The 18,912-nt window shown below is 35.6% G+C and overlaps 1 protein-coding gene across 3 annotated transcripts; it reads left to right on the top strand.

Moving 5' to 3' along the window:
• Positions 1-7,131: 7,131 nt before the first annotated feature.
• LOC116299680 (uncharacterized) lies at positions 7,132-18,412 on the top strand. Of its 3 annotated transcripts, none has more exons than XM_089039507.1 (9): positions 7,132-7,247; positions 11,287-11,415; positions 12,385-12,483; positions 12,714-13,659; positions 14,073-14,332; positions 15,766-16,116; positions 16,984-17,057; positions 17,217-17,280; positions 18,181-18,412. In XM_089039507.1, the coding sequence occupies exons 5-7, from the start codon at positions 14,138-14,140 to the stop codon at positions 17,014-17,016; spliced, it is 579 nt and encodes a 192-aa protein (XP_088895633.1). In that variant the 5' UTR covers positions 7,132-7,247; positions 11,287-11,415; positions 12,385-12,483; positions 12,714-13,659; positions 14,073-14,137; the 3' UTR covers positions 17,017-17,057; positions 17,217-17,280; positions 18,181-18,412. The 3 variants fall into 3 exon arrangements, with proteins under 3 accessions (XP_088895633.1, XP_088895632.1, XP_088895634.1); XM_089039506.1 differs by lacking the exon at positions 7,132-7,247 and adding an exon at positions 7,994-8,110; XM_089039508.1 differs by lacking the exons at positions 7,132-7,247; positions 11,287-11,415; positions 12,385-12,483; positions 12,714-13,659 and adding an exon at positions 15,440-15,535 and having other exon boundaries at positions 14,204-14,332; positions 18,181-18,411.
• The last annotated feature ends 500 nt before the right edge of the window (positions 18,413-18,912 follow it).

Below are 18,912 nucleotides of genomic sequence, written 5' to 3'. Positions count from 1 at the left end.
CTGAGTGGTCGCTTACTTCTGCCAGAAGGGTTTGGGTAATTTAAAAAAAAATAATCTGTATGCTATTAAAATGTTCCAAGCCAAAGCTAAAAGTATTATTATATTCAATCATTATTGATAAAGAGAACGGGAGTCTAACTTATTCAATTAAATATATTTTTAGTTTAGCTAGTTATCTGATTCTCTCAAATGAAGAGAGCAAAATTGGTACAGAATCAATCGGAAATCTAGGAGGTTCACAATGAGGCCAGCAGAAAGTGAAATAACAAGAGATTTAAAAAGCTAGAGAAAAGTTTTAGCAGATCGCCTCATGTAAGGGAATCCGGACTTATGGTGGATTCCGGATTCCAAGCGCTGGATTCCGGATTCCGAGACTCTGGATTACGGATTCCGGATTCAAAAACTTTTGTATTGCGGATTCCGGATTCCATATCGTTAATTTTCTTAATCTCAATTTACTTTCTCTGAAAATTATTTTTGATATACTTGCCATTATAAGTAGAACCGTCTATCAATGAAATCAGCATCTGATGACAGATATTCTTGATGGAGATATTACACAGTGGGGGAGGGGCTACATCGGTTCCGTCCAGGTCGAGGTGATAGCAGTTGAGTGTAGACTTTGAATTTCAAAGTAGTGGATTCCGGATTCCAAAAGGGTGGATTCCGGATTCTATTATAGAATGGATTGCGGATTCGAAGGCCTGGATTCCAGATTCCAGATTCCAGAGTGCTGGATTCCGGATTCCAAAGCCTAAAATTTCGTGGATTCCGGATTCCGGATTCCCTTACATAGGGCGAAGCAGAACAGATTTTTTCTGATGAGTTGATTGCCAAGATCAATACGACTCGAGTTACAAATGACGGCATCGCTATCTGAATAATAAACGAACCGATTGTGCTGTACTTTACAAGGACAGATCCAGGGTGAAGGGGAGGGGGTGCGCAAAGGGAGGCTGAATCCCCATCCCCTCCCCCTTCAGCAGAAAAGAAACAAAACAAAACAAAACTGAAGAATTAGATGCTGTTTTTATTGTTTTCCGTTGTGTTGATGGAAGAAACTCAATTAGCCCCCCCCCCCCCTCCCCTAAAATTTTGGCTGGATCCGCCCTTGCTTTATCCAATCGATTCCGACCACGAAATAAGCTGATAGCTATTGAAACAGTCGATTATTAATCTACCTTTTTAAAAATTAGTAAAACAAGGAACAAGGTCAATTCAATTATACATTCAAAGTAAAACCCAGTCAGGGGATCTTTTTGTGTCTGTTTATCTAGCATCACCTAGAAAAAAAAGATGAACGATATTGTGTGCAAGCGAGTTACTAATAAGGAAACTAATGGAGAAAAAAAAGAACGAAAAACGAAAAACATACTGGCTTACGAAGTCAAACGAATGATAACGCTTAGTTTAAATAGATATTTACAGAACAGGTTACTGTCTTTCTATACGTGAACTAACGAAAGTTTTTGAGTTTGCTGGTCCAGCAATATTTTCTAACTGCTGACCGGGTTAAGTGAGTTTGCTGGTGAGAATGTGTTCGGCTCACAAAAATTTTCTCGATAAGTTCATCGACTTTGATTTTCTAGCCCACAGATAATGGGGTATTTGCAAGTTATCAGAGTTTCTTAATACGCAAATAAAAAGGTGATTTGCATGTTATTGGAGTTTCTTCATAAGAAGTTTCAAAGTTTGATAAAGTTTGCTAGCCTGTGTTAACAGTAAGAGTTAATTACCTCGAACGGAGGCAATAAGCCATATACATCCCGAGGGCCGCAGGCCCGAGGGATGTATAGGCTTATTGCCGACGTTCGAGGTAATTAAGTATTTTATTTATCAATTGAGAAGGTTTTCTATCAAATGTTGCTCATTATAAATGCGAACGGTCTATACATAGTTATTAACCGGGTTAATAACTATATATTGACCTCGCATTTATAATGAGGGTTATAACAAAAATAAAGCCCTGTGAACAACAAAGAAAACCGTGTCAATTGAGAAATAATGTGTATTGGTGACTTTCAATTTCTGCTGCATGGTTTAGTGTAGTCCTTTGATGCCTAAACCTTTCCGGGGTTCTCTAACACCCTTAGCTTCTTTTGGTAGGAGATTTTAACTTTCATGTGGAAGATACTTTTATCGTCACCTGCTCTTCAATTTTTAAATATTTGAATGTGTTCAGTGTGTTAGTCAGGTATATTTCTGTTTGTATGTTATGTTATCTGTATGTTATCTCTGAAAACCAGTCTAATCAGAGGGTCCTTTTTTCCACCTTTGATAAATTGATTAAAAAGAATGTAGATAAACTTTTTCCTTCGTGTTCCTTTCGGATCAACTCGCCAATTGATGGATTGCAAGTATTCCCAAGAGAGTCAAAAGACAAAAGCAAGGCTGGGTGCTAATGAGAAATCTTTTGTTAAATGGCACCAACATGGCCGCGATGACGTAACGTGCAATCGAAGAATTCTTTCGCTGACGTTTTTGATGACAAGACTAGGTTATCCAGGCTAGTTTTGACAATGATGCATGTGTTAGTAATGTTCAACCTGTCACTGGCACTGTTGCTGTCACACTTGACAGTTATTTCGAATCTCTTAATGAAATTTCCTCTGACAATCTTTCTAAGCTTATTTTTTCCTTAGTCTCCAATTCATGTGACCCTGTGCCAGGTATGATCTTAAAAAACAATTTTTGATCTTCTCCTTCCTACCATCACTAAGATTGTAAACCTTTCACTCAGTACAGCTCATGCCATCTGATTTAAAGGAGGCAATAATAAGACCAATCATTAAGGACGGTGCCTACTATTGTCAGCGCGCACACTTACTGCGCATCTGCATCGAGGGATTCCCGCAGGTTTCAAAAGCAAAACACTCAAAAGTACAGAAAACGTCGGCCTTGGAAAAAATTTAGACCAAGAACAACGGCAATAACTATTATTTATGTAGTCAAAGGTGTATCACAGAGTCATTTTCAAGAATTCAGGTGTTTTTGGCGAAAAATCATATGTTTTTACTTTCTAGAAAAGGCAGTTTCGATGGCCTTGGATCGGGGAATAATAAAATAACTTTTTCAATATTTCCATACAGATAAGCTTAGTTTGTTTTAAAGTTAAATGAAAATTGAAAAGGAATTACACATTACACCAAATATCAGCCATTCATTTAGCTTTTCCTGCGAGTACAAGTACATAAAATAAACTTTTGTCGTTGGAAGACCTCGTATTTACCAGATAAACTGTCTTTCATTCACTAAAAAGTAGATTCCAAAACGTTCACGCAAAGAGCATACTGACAAAGAAAATTATTATTTTGATTTATTAAATCTGTCTCTTGGACTTGTGAAGTTAAACTAAATGTAGGTTTGTATTTTACGAAAGTTTTTGCCTGGTTCTTGCTTTGCATGCACGACTGCCGTGAAACATTCATGAAAAGCCGTTCTTTTTCCGACTTCAAAAAAAAATTTCCTACCATTTGCTTAAGGAAATCTTTTCTTCTACACAGGAAATAATTATTTCTTATTGTTCTTCGAATTGAATAAGTTTTCTGGTTCTTTGAAGGCTTGAAATATCGCTTTTTTCAGTTTTCCTTCTGCTTGTAAAACCACGAAGAGATGAAGGAGCTGCTGCAAACCCCCCAAAAACAGAGCGTCACGCTGTTTCGTAACGCCGCGTCACGCTTGTCACGCTTTTAGCAACCGATTTATCCTCAAAAAATATTTTAAAAACTCATAACTTTTTAAAACGCGTGGGTACCCCCCATTTTTTTCATCCAAAATGTAACAGAAATAGTTAAATTATTTCTTATAATAGAATTTTTAAAATAAAAATGGTTTTGGATGCAAATGTAAGCAAGAAATGTAGCATCTCTTCAGAACCATATTTTACACTTTTGAAGGCAAAATTTGGTTTAAAAAATGGTTTCTTATATGATACATGAAAGTTTATATATTTGATATAAAGAGCACAAATAGTCGTTTACTTTGAAACAAGTTTCAGATAAAATCGATCTAAACAACTTGATGTTTTCCCGTAATATGACGTAATATGATTTTTCCCCCTTGCGTAAAAAAGTGCTTACGTCATCGGTGTTTAACGTCAATTATCTCGTTTAGATGCTTGGGTACCCCCAATTTTCTTTTTCGGATTCCAGTGGCCTCTTGGATGATTTAAATGACTGGCACAATTTGAAAAAAATAAAAATGGTTCGCAATTAGTAGGCACCATCTTTAAGGGTTCACAATGACATATTACGTGTAAATGACGAGCAGTGCTCGTAATTCTTGGCTTGTTTTTCTAAATCTTGCCGCAGCTTTCAATCATGGAATTTTATTAAAAAAGAATGTCTTCAAGGTTTGGCGTAAATGGGCTTGAGTGGTTAGTTGGATCATATCTGAGTGATAGGCGTTTTCGTGTTAGCGTTCAGGGTGGCAAATCCACAACTTGTTATTTTCAATGTGGTGTGCCTCAAGTTCCGGTCTGGGACCCATCTTGTTCTCATTATACATACACTTCGCCAATTGGTGATATCGTACGCACTCATAACTTTAATTTTCATTAGTATATGCTTCATTTACATTCTTGACATCTTCATTAGATGAACTGGAGGTTGCCAAACTTAGTATTGAGTCCTGTGTAAGTGATATTTAACACTTAATGACTGGTCCCGAGGGAAACGGTTAGCTTTGTTTCCCAAGAATCTCGATGTTGAGATTTAAGATTGAACATTGAGATTCAAGGGAAACAAAACTGACTGGTTTCTCGAGGGATCAGTCATTGAATGATTTGTTATATATATAGCACACTAAAGACACCAAGTTTTACTTGTTAGGCTAACTTCTTGTACAGACCACCGGCTTTATATTCTTGCAAAAATATCCTGATATATAAGGTACACTCAATCAGTTCGTTTCAGTTTTTTCTTTCAAAATTTCAGCAAACTCTTGTGTGGAAAAGTTTTTATCTTTGAAATTTTTTCTCCCCATACGAAAGCAAACTCTTTTCGGGAAAATCATCGAAACCAGACGCTGCCATTTTACGAGTCAGATAGCAAAGCTTTCAACAATCATACGTCATGCATATCGTCGAGCCACCTTCTATCACGTGCTGCTCAAGTGCAACGAAGGTCACCGGTAAACATTGCCTTGTAACAGTGATCGAACTGTTACCCTCTGACGTCATAGATTTTGCAAGGTTGTCTGCCCAGAAACTCTTGACGGGAAACAGTTTTAGTGATTGGATTTCATGTGACCACGAATCAACCAATGAGATTGCGAGCATCTTAGAGGAAAATATTCCAGCTATATGTAAATGATAGTTGGATGACAACTAAAAAGTTAAAATTGAATAATGATTCTCAAACTCATTAATAATTCATACGCTCCAATGCAACCAATGGAGGGGCATTTTGTGGATAGCTTTTGAAACCTAATGAAAAACTATTTTTATCACTAGTGTTTGAAATATTTTCATTACTAGTGCTGAAATATTTCTTAATCCACATATTTGTCGTGGGTGTCTAAAATTGCTAGATGAATTTCTCATCCACCAATTTCCACCCATTTGCTTCATTTCTTTACCTGTCTCCCCTTCATTACTTACTTTTTATGCTTCTATCTACTTACGTAACTATGCATAACATGCGTAACAACGAGGAAATTGCTGACAAAGTTGGGTTTGATCTATATTTTATTAATTTTTTCCTATACAACTATCCTACGTATATTAGATAAAAAATAAAAACGAGAAAACTTCTTTCCCTGTATGATAAACTATTAACTCATTATATAAGTAAAATCAATAAAATAAACAAAGTTTTTATATTTCTTTTAGCATAGATCAAAACCATTGACATCCATATCAAACATTTCAAAGAGATTTAAAAACATGATGATGAGTTTACTTATGGTATCGACAACTTTCAGATCTCCCGCGGAAATAGATGTAGTCAGTTTTTGTTTTTGCCACCATGTAAGTCTTTATATTTACTAGTGTTATCCAGCCATCGATTAACCCTTCAACATCAATTGTTACCAATAATGAACAATGTTGTATCATCAGCGTACACAACTAATTCACCCTCGGTAAAGTTAAGTGTAACATGAAGGTCTTTTATATAGTATGACAAGTATATGGGTCTAAATAGGGAACTTCTGGAACACCAATGATAATCAAGTTTCATTCACTATATTGGCATAAATCATTAATGCTTAATTCAGGGCATTTCGACAACCTTCGATTTTGAAGGAAATAAAAATTGTGCGGAAAGTTTCAATGCTATTTTTGAAATAGTTCACCAAAAGGGATTCGATTATAATAGTGAATTAAAAGGACATTCGATTTTTCGCGACTGTCCGTTGATTGTCGGTATTTACAGACAACAGCTCTTAATACGCATAATGCAACGCTTTTGCCAGCGAGAGGAGAACAGGAAACCCAACATTTCAAGAGTGCAAGTAGAATTCAGAGTAGGGTATCCACGATTTTTTCATGCGGCAGTTCGATTTAACATATCGGTATCATACGTCAATGCAATTAATCCTGGAATTGACCTGGATGGACCTGCCTTTGCATCCCGACATTCGATATCGTATTCTTATCAAGAGAGCAGAATGACTGCTGCTTTATTAAGCGTTCAAATTGAAATGCTATTGGCAAAGTTAGGAAGGATTTTTTTAAGTTTTACTTTCATCGGGATTTATTTATCCTTTCAAACACTTAAAATGTGTTGAAAAAAATGAACAATAAATGACTTAGCCGATCTGTGTTAAGATCGTTCTTCGACGAAAGAGCGCTGACACATTTACGGATCTTGCGAAGTCTAAGTTTAATTCATTGTCTACCCACATGAAATATTGTAGGCTATATTTATTATAGTTTATGACAGTTCTTAATCTAGGACTAATATCGAGTATAATTACCAAGCTATGATTGTCTAACGAAAAGAAAAAACGACATTCCTGAGTATAATATTTGAGTAATTGCATAACTAAAAAAAAGCAAATACAGATGAAACTTGCCGCTAAGCGACCACCTCGGGAGCTTGGGTCGAATTAATTTGTCGTTACTAGAGCTGGTCGCCAACGTGAATATGATAGTCTTAAAAGTTATATGTACAATATGTTGTATTACAAAGTTTGGGTAGTAATGCGCACGGAGCTTCAACGGGGTTGTAACTAGATCAGAGTTGGTCGCTTACGAAAGTTGTCGCAAAGAGAGCTTCTACATATGCAAGAATCACAAATTTATGGTAAAGATTATTTTCCTATCACAACATTTTAGAGAATAAACCAAAGAGAACACATTATAAGTAGTGACCAAAGGGTAGGAATACAATAGGAGGAACGTCTGATCCTTGAAGTGTACCTGAATGGACCCTTCTCAAAATGATCGTAATGGCGAGGCTTACATAAATCGAATCAAGAGAGCAAAAATAAGAGATGGAAACTTCTTAATATCGCGCGCGCCATGTAAATTCCCTGTTGGGGTATTTCTAAAAACCGCATGAGTTCAAATTTTGCCTTAGCCTGTTCCTGTGTGTCATTAACTAGTGCGCGCGCGCTCTTTCCTTTTGTTGTTGATCACTTAAAGAGCACACGCGCGCTAGTTGAAGAAGCTTCCATCTCACCTGAGAGCAGATGTTTAGGAAAATATGATATGACCGGGTTTTCATTGAACTGAGATCATTTCCTTATATTTGGTTTAGACGTAAATCATTATTCGCAGCTATTTTTAGATGGAACATAAGTAAACATCACCACGTTTTTAAATACATTTGAAATGTTTGAAATGGATGTCAATGGTTTCGATCTATTCAAAATAAATCTAAAAACTTCGTTTATTTTATTGATTTTAGTACTTATTTCATAACTTTTTTTGTAATTGAAACGGCAATGAAGAGAAAAAACATTTGCCAATTCTGCTCACCGCACTCTATTAACACGTATCATTCTTCAAATAATTTCGGCTTCTAGAAGTCAAACTACTGAACTATCACAAACACTGCGCATTTTTGTCTGACTTTCATCGAATGTGCTTCATCTCCACTCGTACTGAACACTAACGAATAGACTGTTAAACTACGAGGTATTCTGTCTAGCTACTTGTTCGCAGGTAATTAAATTATTTGGTCTTAATTTGCAAATGCTGCTTCAAAATAGTGTTTTCCAGGTTTATTTCTTCTTCTCTCTCTCTCTTTCTCTCTCTCTCTCTCTTTCTTGTTAAATCTGCTCCAACAAAGAATGAATTTAAAAAACGTCTGATGAGATGGCGTGCTGTCAGTTCTCAGTAGGATTTTTCTCTTTGTTATTTAAATCATTTCTAATATTTTTCAACTTTTTAGGATTATATATTTATATTTCATTAATCGATAACGACTTCCATGTAAAGAAGTTTTATACTTATGGAACTATCGTTTTCAAATAAAGGTGTGTCTGTCTGTCTGTCTGTCTGTCTCTCTCTCTCTCTCTCTCTCTCTATATACACCTTTTTCGAAAATTGTTGTCGCACCAAGAGCCTCAATAGTAACGTCGGTACTTTTAATTACAACGCTGTTTCGTTGAGGTAGAGCTGCCTCACTCATCAGGAGTTAAATACTAAATGTATTTTACAACAATCACTTCAAGGACGTTGAGCATTGTTCGCGCGCAACCTTTCTACGCATGAGTTTATTGCGCGCATGCTCATCGTGATGACGTCATAAGAATGCTTGGATGGGCAACATATCAAGAAAACAAATTATTCACTTCTTTACGGGAAAATATCTCGGAAACCAATTCGGTGACCCCTGCCTTTATTATTATAAGTCTTTATTGCAGGGGAATGATTGGCACCAAATTTAAGAGAAAAATCAACCTGCTTACGGAATTCAAATTCTACGCATTTTGATTTCATCGCACGGTTTAAAAGTTTCATAAATCCTTGTCACTAACTCTTACTCGCATGCTTTAATCTGTTTTCTGCAATTCTTGGATGTTTTTAATTTTTTTCGAAGGGTTTCTTTGATCCCTTAGGTTACTCTATGGTGCGCGTTTCATCAGAAAAAAATCTGTTAACATTGGTCAAGCTTACGCCCCCTCATGTAAGCCCATACAAAGTATTTCTAAAAAAACACGGTTTTTGGATCTTTTCTCAAAATAATGACTATTTAGGCAAAACACAGAAGTGGATTCTGTTAATTCAACTATTCACAGACAGTATCATATGTTTTAGATTGAATTCTATTGAAAAAAACCACCGTACTTTTTGAGTTGAATGTACGCTATTGCATGTATTTTACAAAAGAAAATGCATGACATAACCGGGGTCAAGCTAGAAAATCGCCTCTCTTTGAAATAAAACAGAACCTGTCAAAAAAACAAAAGTGGACTTGAAAACCCCGGGCTTTCCTGAATATTTTGGTATATAATTCATAGGAATTTGTTAAAATTTAGAACCGTATTTATGCTGATTTTATAAACTCATAATGTCTGTTGGCCTATACATTCGCCTCTTATGGTTTCTTAGGTTTCGTAGCCTCGAAAACACGCTAACTACGGTACTAGCGAAAGGAAAGAAGATTTACGGGTCATTTATTTGTGCTATATAACTTTATTTTTAAGAAAAACCTTTTGATTTGGAAAGAGAGGAAAAAGACCGAAAAGAGCAAATATTCCAAATGTATGGGCAATTTTTTCCAATGACTCTCGATCAATACCATAATTCCACAGCGTTTAGCAAAAAAACGAATCCGCCCATTTTTTATTTAATTTATTGAACAAGAATATGTTGGGGTATATTTATTCCAAGTAAAAAGAAAAACGAAAAAAAAAAAAAAAAAAAAAAAGATAAATAGCAACTTCACTTCCCAGCGCTTGTCCTTAATATCAGGAATTTACATAAAAGGCGCCCAGGGGATTAGGGACTGTGCAATAATTATCGGGAGTGGGGGTTCTAAAATTCTCCAAATTGGGCTTTTAATTTGAAAATTGAAGCTAACCTCCCCTGTGCTAAACGTAAAATAACTTCTCACCCCCCCCCCCCCCCCCCCTTGAAATCAAATTCAATAACTATCAACCCATACATCGCCATCAACGCCCCAGTGCTACCTATATGATTGGATCGAAACAGAAGTCATCAGTTTCACGGAAGAAAAAAGAAAATAAGAAAAAAAGCTGAAAAATGCAAATCCATTCTTTCTTCGAAATGTTTTGTTGGGGAAGCCAAGGAGTTTGTTCAGAACTTCTGTTTTTATCCTTAAAAAGAATTATTTCCCTGAAGAATTATTACAAAGCAAAGCAAGGAAGACATGACATAGTCAGTCGTCTTAAGTAATGTTTAATAAACGAGCAGGAGTGTTTTAGTCGGGTATAAAACACGAGGCGTAGCTATAGCCGAGTGGTTTTAGACCCGATAAAACACTGCTGCTCGTTTATTAAACGGCTTAAAGCTTCTAACCCCACTACCCTACACTCCAATTCAACTTTTGTTGGCCCCCCTATTAATTTTAGCACCCTCCCTCCCGATAATTATTGCATAGTCCCTTAACTGATTGTTGCGCTGCAAAGCCTTGTTTCTATGTCTACAGGACGAGACAAGTTCATTTCTTTTGTTTAGAATATAAGGGGATAGAAGGGAACAGAATATCTTCATGTCCACTCTAGTAGACACTGAATCACAACTGGACTAACCTCTATTTGATATGTAACCAGGGACTAGAAGATCTTCATGTCCACTCTATAGACACGAGTCACAACTGCTCTAACCTCTATTTGATATGTAACCAGGGACTAGAAAATCTTCATATCCACTCTATAGACATGAATCACAACTGCACTAACCTCTATTTGATATGTAACCAGGGACTAGAAGATCTTCATATCCACTCTATAGACATGAATCACAACTGCACTAATCTCTATTTGATATGTAACCAGGGACTAGAAGATCTTCATATCCACTCTATAGACATGAATCACAACTGCACTAACCTCTATTTGATATGTAACCAGGGACTAGAAAATCTTCATATCCACTCTATAGACATGAATCACAACTGCACTAATCTCTATTTGATATGTAACCAGGGACTAGAAGATCTTCATATCCACTCTATAGACATGAATCACAACTGCACTAATCTCTATTTGATATGTAACCAGGGACTAGAAGATCTTCATATCCACTCTATAGACATGAATCACAACTGCACTAATCTCTATTTGATATGTAACCAGGGACTAGAAGATCTTCATATCCACTCTATAGACATGAATCACAACTGGACTAACCTCTATTTGATGTGTAACCAGGGACTAGAAGATCTTCATATCTGACTCTACAGACATGAATCACAAGTGCATCGTTCGGACATTGGCTACAGTTGCTATTTTACTCTTGGTGGTGAAAGAGAGCAGAGAAAGTGACCTAGACCCCTCTGGGTAAGTTTCTTCATGGTATCGTGTTGAAAGTGAAATTGAGAAAATAAATAGAGTATGATATTTTTTGAGAAAAAGGCAGTTATTTTATGCTGTTTTTACTGAATTAATTACAGCATGCAAATCGAAAACTGAGAAATATGAAGTATTTAAATATTCTTTGCGTTCACATGACGTCATGAAAAAACTAAAATCCAAAGCATTTATTCCACGAAACTGTTTGTTGCATATTTTGTTTACACCGTTATAAGAAAAGCTTTTCCACAATAATTTTGTATTATCGATGTTTAGTTTAATAATTTTATATCATCGATGTTTGGTTTTAGATTTATTACCAGTAATCATTGCGCTCATTTTCAAAGCATTAGAAATAGGGAAATTCAATTGAAATAATACGTTTTTATCTTAGTAGATGAACTTTATTTCGATGATGATTATTATTAAGATATTAAAGCTGAAAAACCCTGATTTTCAATTTTCGTGATTATTGGTATAATCAATCGCTGAGATATATAGTGTATTTTTAGTGTTTTGATATATAGTTGCATTATTGGCCTGTAGAGGTTCTGTTGTATATACAATAAGTCATTATATCTGTTGCATATACAAAAAATCATTAGAAAATTTTCGATGACGTAGCTTGAAAGTCCAGATTATTTTTAGAATGTCTATCTCACTAGCTTAAGTATTTTTTAAAGTAATTTACCAAGCAATAAACAGATGTATCAAATCTTATGTTAAAACAGCAAATTTTAGTAAGTTGTTAAAGTTTACTAAGTTGAATTGAAAATTCACCGCAGAATGCCTCGTTATAGTCAGTTAGCTTTTATTGAATCCTTCTTTTTAAGGCTTTTTTGGTATTTATTATTTATATATCATGAGTATTTTTAAGTCAAGCCTTAAGGTTCCCGCAAAAGGGCATAAATGGCCCTAGGGAACCGCTTACGGTTTTTATTCTTTTTCTTCTTTTAGACAAAACGTGTGTTCTGAGGCTAGAACAAGGCCAGTCCAACATTTTTTTATAAATGTTAACTGCTGGGATTACTTTCCATGGCCAAGTAATTTTTGCGAGTAAGGAATACTGCTGACTCAGTCATGTAATAGAAAAGTATCAGTTGCTTTTTCCTTTTGGAGTATTTCCTCTCTTTATTTGTTGTTAATTATTGGCGCCAATTTCTTAACATAATGCGAATACTATCAATTGCCTGATCAGTGTAGTCAAAATCTACATGACGTTTGCCCTCCTTGATATTTTAGTTTAACATTCTGCATAATATTTTATTTTTTCCACTGGTTTTTAGTGGTAAACCTCATTTGAGCTACAAAATTGAAAAACCGGAAGAGACTTACACTCACTACCACTGTTGTCCAGGATGGCTAAAACGTGGACGTCACTGCTCAATACGTAATGTGTTATGATAATAGAGAGGTTTTTGCATGGGTGGGAAACGATACGGGGAAAAGACAATTTTCGATTTCCAAATTATAGCAATGTTCCTTGATTGCATACTCAGTTACTCAGGGTTACCCTCAAATCATTACCAAAAGTAAAGAATTCACAACTTCAAACATGAATATTCTGCGCAAAATTGTTGCTAAACTGTATTGTTTATTACCTCAATTGCATCTACTCTTTGTGATTCGTAGAATTACTTAAAGAAAAGGTGAAGCAAAAATAATGTTATGGTTTGTCATTCCGTGCCCGTGCTGTAAGTCAGTACCCTATGTTTACCCTCATATGAAAATCGTCCAACATATCATCTTACGGTACTTTCAACTGACATGAGTAATGCATTTATCTTGATTGTCTAATTAGTGCTTATTATGTTGCATGGTTAGAGTGTTTTACTCGTGCCATGTCCTGGTATAGAGACATTTTTACTATAAGGCAGTTAAAATAAATAGATAAAAAATAAATAAAATACATTGCATTTAACAGTGGCCTATCCTCACAGTGGCTTCTCTACCACTAAAACTCAATTGGAATTTTTAAATTTTGCTTCTTTACGGAGGGAGGGGAAACGTTGAAATCTGAAAACCCTCGAAGCACAGGAAAGAACCAACAATCAACTCTACTCACATACGATGCCGAGACCCAGGCTACATGCGCTCTCACTGATACGCCGTCCTTATCCTTATCTCTATCCTTATTCAATATCTCCTTGCCATTTTTTCTGTTTTGTTTTGTTTTCTTTTCTTTTTTTCGTATAGGTAACCCTTGTCTCAAAGGAAGAGAAAACTGCACCGGTATTCCCATTGATATATTGTACTCCAATACACTTATACTAATCGAGCCTTGCAATTTTATAAGCAATTTGTAAACGTGCTATTCTTGACTGAAATGCATGATTATGGACTTTACGTATTTCTCTCTTTTGCATATCATAAGTTCAGTCTCACGCCCAAAAGGCCATTGCTCCTGTTTAACTGAAAGTATATGCTGCAATATTTGTTAAATTACGACTTTCACTGCTTTTTGGGAGCTGTTTGTAAGAAATTATTTTTTCGACTATAACCATATTATTATAATTATATTGCCCCTTCGCAACATTTAACTTTTAGTATTCAACAACTAATAGTTTGCAGTTTATATATAAGAAGCTATATCGCTAACTGACTGACTAATTTGAATTTTATTTTAATTTCGAATGTTGCTGTAGATTTTCCAATCAACCACGTTCCTGAGCCATCTGTGTCATACCGTAATGACTCTGCTGTGCCCAAGATGGAGATGGTTTGCAGTTTTGACTTTCCTGTGTGGAGGAACGTCTCATACCTGGTTGAATGGTATGGAAGATCAACTAAACCTGTCAAGAAGGACATGTGGTGTGTTCCAGACCAGCCAGCAGATGCTCAGAATGATTGTACACGAAGGCAAAGTTCCATTGTACTTCCAGATCACTTTGCATTAGGCGACACGGTAAGTTGCAAGATATATGCCAAATCATATACAGTCACTGTATGTTGATAGACTCATTCAGCTTGGGTATAATGGTCTTCCCATTTCAGAGAACGTGCCATTCCCTAAAGTTTTTTTTACGTTGTGAGATCAAGGGCACTAGGACACCGAATGTGGTTGGATTTCTATAGGTTTTTTTTTCCTTTCGATTATTTGAATTAAATTAAACGTATATACTTGTACTTATCTTGTGTCCGTGTTCCTTCGCTGTCATAATGCAGACGTTTTCTTCCAAAGGTCAAACGGTTTGAATAGCCTATGAGCGTTACTTCTTTAACGGCCGTTCCGTACTTGACTCTGTTTGTACTATACCAACAACAACGCGACCGCGCGATGCTCCTTACGTCAGTAATATCCAACCGTCCAGAGTTAATATGGTTAATCAAATTCACCTTAAGTTCCATGAACTTAAGGTGTTAAGAGTTAATATGGTTAATCAAATTCACCTTAAGTTCCATGAACTTAAGGTGAATTTGATTGACCATATTAACTCTGGACGGTCATACGCTCATAGGCTATTCAAACCATTTGACCTTTGAAAGAAAGCGTCTGCATTATGACAGCGAAGGAACACGGACACAAGATAAGTACAAGTATATACGTTTAATTTAATTCAAATAATCGAAAGGAAAAAAAAAAAACCTATAGAAATCCAACCACATTCGGTGTCCTAGTGCCCTTGGTGAGATGATACATTTTAATATGGATGTACATTTGATACAAAGAATCTTGTTCTCAAGAGAGTGACACGTAGGCTGGAATAGAAAACCTCAAATTGTCTATTGGTGATGATACTAGAGATATTCTGAAAGGAAGGAAGACAAGTAAGATCGAAAACGAATAAGCCTTGCGCGAAGAAAACGATGTAGTGCATTTTGGATTTTGTTTACTTAACGATTCTTTTAAAAAGGATAATATCTTGATCTCGAATAAAAATTAAACGATTGGAATTCTTTTACCGATTTTATTTCCATCTTTCAATTTTGTGTAGTCTTGGTTCCCTTTGCCTATTGGGAGCTCCGCTTTTACGCAATGTCTAGATTTATGTTAATAAAATTAAATAAACAGGTGTAGTGCAAAATTTTCATGAAGTTCTCTACAAAAAAGACAAATAAATGGACAGCAACAGGAAAAGACAGTAATCATTATTACGTAGGAATCGAGGTAGGTTCCAGCCTGTAGTTCCTTTTGCTGTTGCTACTAGCGCTTTTGTTGTTGTTGTTTACTTGCGTCCTAATTTGTCTCCTTTTTAGATTAGATTTTCTGATTTTTTACTAAATTCATTTGGCCTAGAACTGTCTGTCTCTTTGATATTCAGACTTTTTGACTTGATAAGTAACATTTAGTGACAAAGATGTGCATTCATGATTTGATAGAATCTGTATTTGTTCCAGGTTTCTCCACGTCACGTGATTGTCAAAGAATGCAACGTAGCAGAGAACATAACAGTTACCTTAAGACCAACTGTTCCTATTTTACCCACAATGAATGTCCCTGGATCTGACAGCGTAGTAGTGTCTGTGTTGATACCCCAAAAGTACAAAGCACAAAGAAGACAAGCTGCAGTTGACAAATGCCAAGTTGAACTGAAGACACAAGACATAACTCGTGGTAAAACAATCACGATTAGAGGAATCTGTGACAACCAACAAGATCAAAGACAAAGCTTCTCCTTTCGTTTCAAACCGCATACTACAAGCACTAGGTGGTCAGATGTGGTTAACTATCAAATGCCAGCTGTCAAGGTACAAGATGATTAACAATAATTAATGAGCATGAGAAGTCATTTTAAAGCCTCCGAATATCGGACTGGACGGAATTTCAAGCCAAGCAATTAGTTCCAGTCCTCGGCTGCTCCTCCGACTGAAACTAATTGCATGGACTTGAAATGCTGTCCAGTCCGATTTTGGAGGCTTTGAAATATTATATTACGTCCTTCATTTTACAAGAATGCCAATCGATGTCGACATGTATAATTTATCTAGATTTTTAAATCTCCCCATTTACGATGAATTCTTTCTTTTCTTCTGGTGACGCTTGAAAAGCTACCTCAGAATAATACTTCAGTTTCGAGGTCTCTTAGCTCAGCCTTAGACACGGTTGCATGTGCGTTATAATATTCAGCTTTTCAACCACAGTTCGTGGCATTGTAATCAACTGGCATAGTTCCCTAGTACGTACATCCCTTTCTATACAATGGCCCTTAACAAAAGAAAAGAACACATTTGTACACAATCGAGGCTACGTACGACTAAGCAAGTACAATTAAGATTCTCATTTAATTAAGGTAAATGCGAAACGTCAGTTGACCAGTGAAATCTTTAAAATCATTGAAAAGGAATCGAAAAGATATCCAAGTGGTAGATAAAGAATAAAGAAAGATTGTATTTGTCGAGAAGGTTTGCAAAAGGTAAATTGAAATGAAAGGAAACGATGAAAACGTGGTCACGTTTGCCGTTTGCGGGAAGAAAAAACGGGAATCTTAATCTGTCTATTAATATCTTTCGCAAACCTTGAAGACGTGAATAGCAGAATAGCAGATACAAAATAGCAAAATATTCTACAACATTCAAACCAGATAGCTGTAATGTTTATGTGCTTTTTCCTTTAAGGTTACAGTGGATAACACAGAAACACGATTGTGACTAACTACCACCGATCCTAATTCATTTACATTTGACAAAAGGTAAATCTCTCAGTTGTAAATTTTTTTATTCAGTCCGAACTAAATTCTACGACTAATTTCAAATATAATTTATCTAAAGAAATTTCCTTTCTTAACAATGCAAAACGGTCTTCCTCGACAAATTAAATTGATGTTTCATGCATAATATTAATATTGCAGAAAATATTTCTATAACGAGTTGGGTGATTACGTCATGTATAGCAACCAAGCCAAGAAAGTACAGGTAAAATATGTTTCAAATTGAGGAGATCAGGGAGGGGGCGGGATGTTGGGCTTGGGGTGGTGCAAGGCTATATTAAGTGCCAAATCATAGATAATTTTCAAAATTTCTAAAAAAATATTCTCTTTGAGTGCGAGCATCATTAAAAAAACCCTGCGATATTCGTTTAATTGGGAATGAATGAGAATATTTTATTGCATATAAATAAAATCAATTTGAATATGTTTCTTTGGGCCAAAAGTTTATATACGAAAAGAATGACTAGAATTTTTTTGAATAAGATATTTCAGACGATATCCATCGTCCATCATCAGTTTAATGACTCACTATAAGTGTATCAATTAATTAGATAATTAAATATCAATTCAAAATTTAAAAGTCTAGTTGCTCCATTAAAACGCGAAGCATTTTTATTTATTTATATTTATATTTTATTATAGTAGAGTTTATCTGTAGGGTTTGACTTCTGTACTTCGAGTGCTTTTCCCTGGGTTCGGAGGCTTTCCTTTCTCCGCAATTAAAGTTGATCTTACAAATTTCACTTCGACCATGGAACTAGGTTTACAGGTTTGTTAGCCACTACCTGCGACACTAATTTCAATTGTATTTGTATTCATTAATTTACACCAGCCATGTCGAGAAGTTCAGCAATGACATTTTACGACGTGTGAATATATTCTATTTTATTCAATATTATTATTATTTATTTGAATTTACATAATATTGATTTTTGATTATTATTTTTAGAAAAAATGAATTTTGATTTTAGATACCAATTCATGTACTTTTGTGATGAATAAGAAATCTGGTATTTAAATCATACGAAAATTAAAAACAGTCGTTTTAAAAAAAACAAAAATTAAATGTTCATGTTATCATAATGCTTCCTTTTCATATGTAAAGGTAATTCTGTCTTCGGGTATCAGAGTCTCAGTAAAACGTTCTGGAAGGTCACTGGATGTTCGTATCAATGCACCATCTACTGACAAGGGAAAAGTCTTGGGGCTTTGTGGTAACTTTAATGACGATCGGGAAGACGATTGGAACAAAGGAGGTGATGGTAAACCTCATGATGATGAAAAACAATTTGCAGCAAGCTGGCGGTAAGTCAATGACACAAATAGAACTGATAACACATGCGCAAGCACAAATATAACAATTTTGTTTATATTGCTTTAACAGTCTTAAGAGTGGCTGTCCGTAACGGTCGAGAATGGCGGGACAGCGAAGGAATTTTCAAATTTCTCATATTTTGTCAGAAGACAACCTTTGGTAAGCTCTTTTAAAAAATCCAGTTTAAAACTTCGAGCGCTTTTTTATTTTGGCGAATTTTACGAAAATCTAAAACTCGACTTCCGGTTCGCTCTGGACCGGTGTGAACAGCCCAAAATATTACCCATATTTAAGAAGGCCTCACTCGTTCAAAAATACTCCTATCAATCTGATACTTTTTCAACATTTTAACTAACTATCAGACTCCAAAAGGGATAAATAATATTTTTGGGAAAATATTTTGTTCTCGCTTTTTGGGATTTTTTTTCGATGGCATTTCAAGCAGCTACGACGCGAAGCAAATTTTAGCCTAAGTTGAATGCCCTAAATCATCACCTGGTATATATTTTATTTTCACTAAAA

Source organism: Actinia tenebrosa, unplaced genomic scaffold (genome assembly GCF_029948245.1).
Source record: "Actinia tenebrosa isolate PJP-AT-01 unplaced genomic scaffold, QUT_ActTen_1.0 PGA_scaffold6__47_contigs__length_16458017, whole genome shotgun sequence".
Taxonomy (NCBI): Eukaryota; Metazoa; Cnidaria; class Anthozoa; order Actiniaria; family Actiniidae; genus Actinia; species Actinia tenebrosa.
This window is presented reverse-complemented; position numbering and strand designations above follow the sequence as displayed.

Bases quoted from the DNA above. Each gene is read 5' to 3' on its own strand.
- LOC116299680 (XM_089039507.1), top strand. From the start codon at position 14,138: ATGGAGATGGTTTGCAGTTTTGACTTTCCTGTGTGGAGGAACGTCTCA. The intron at 14,333-15,765 runs GTAAGTTGCAAG...TATTTGTTCCAG, and splicing joins ACTTTGCATTAGGCGACACG to GTTTCTCCACGTCACGTGAT. The intron at 16,117-16,983 runs GTACAAGATGAT...TTTTCCTTTAAG, and splicing joins ATCAAATGCCAGCTGTCAAG to GTTACAGTGGATAACACAGA.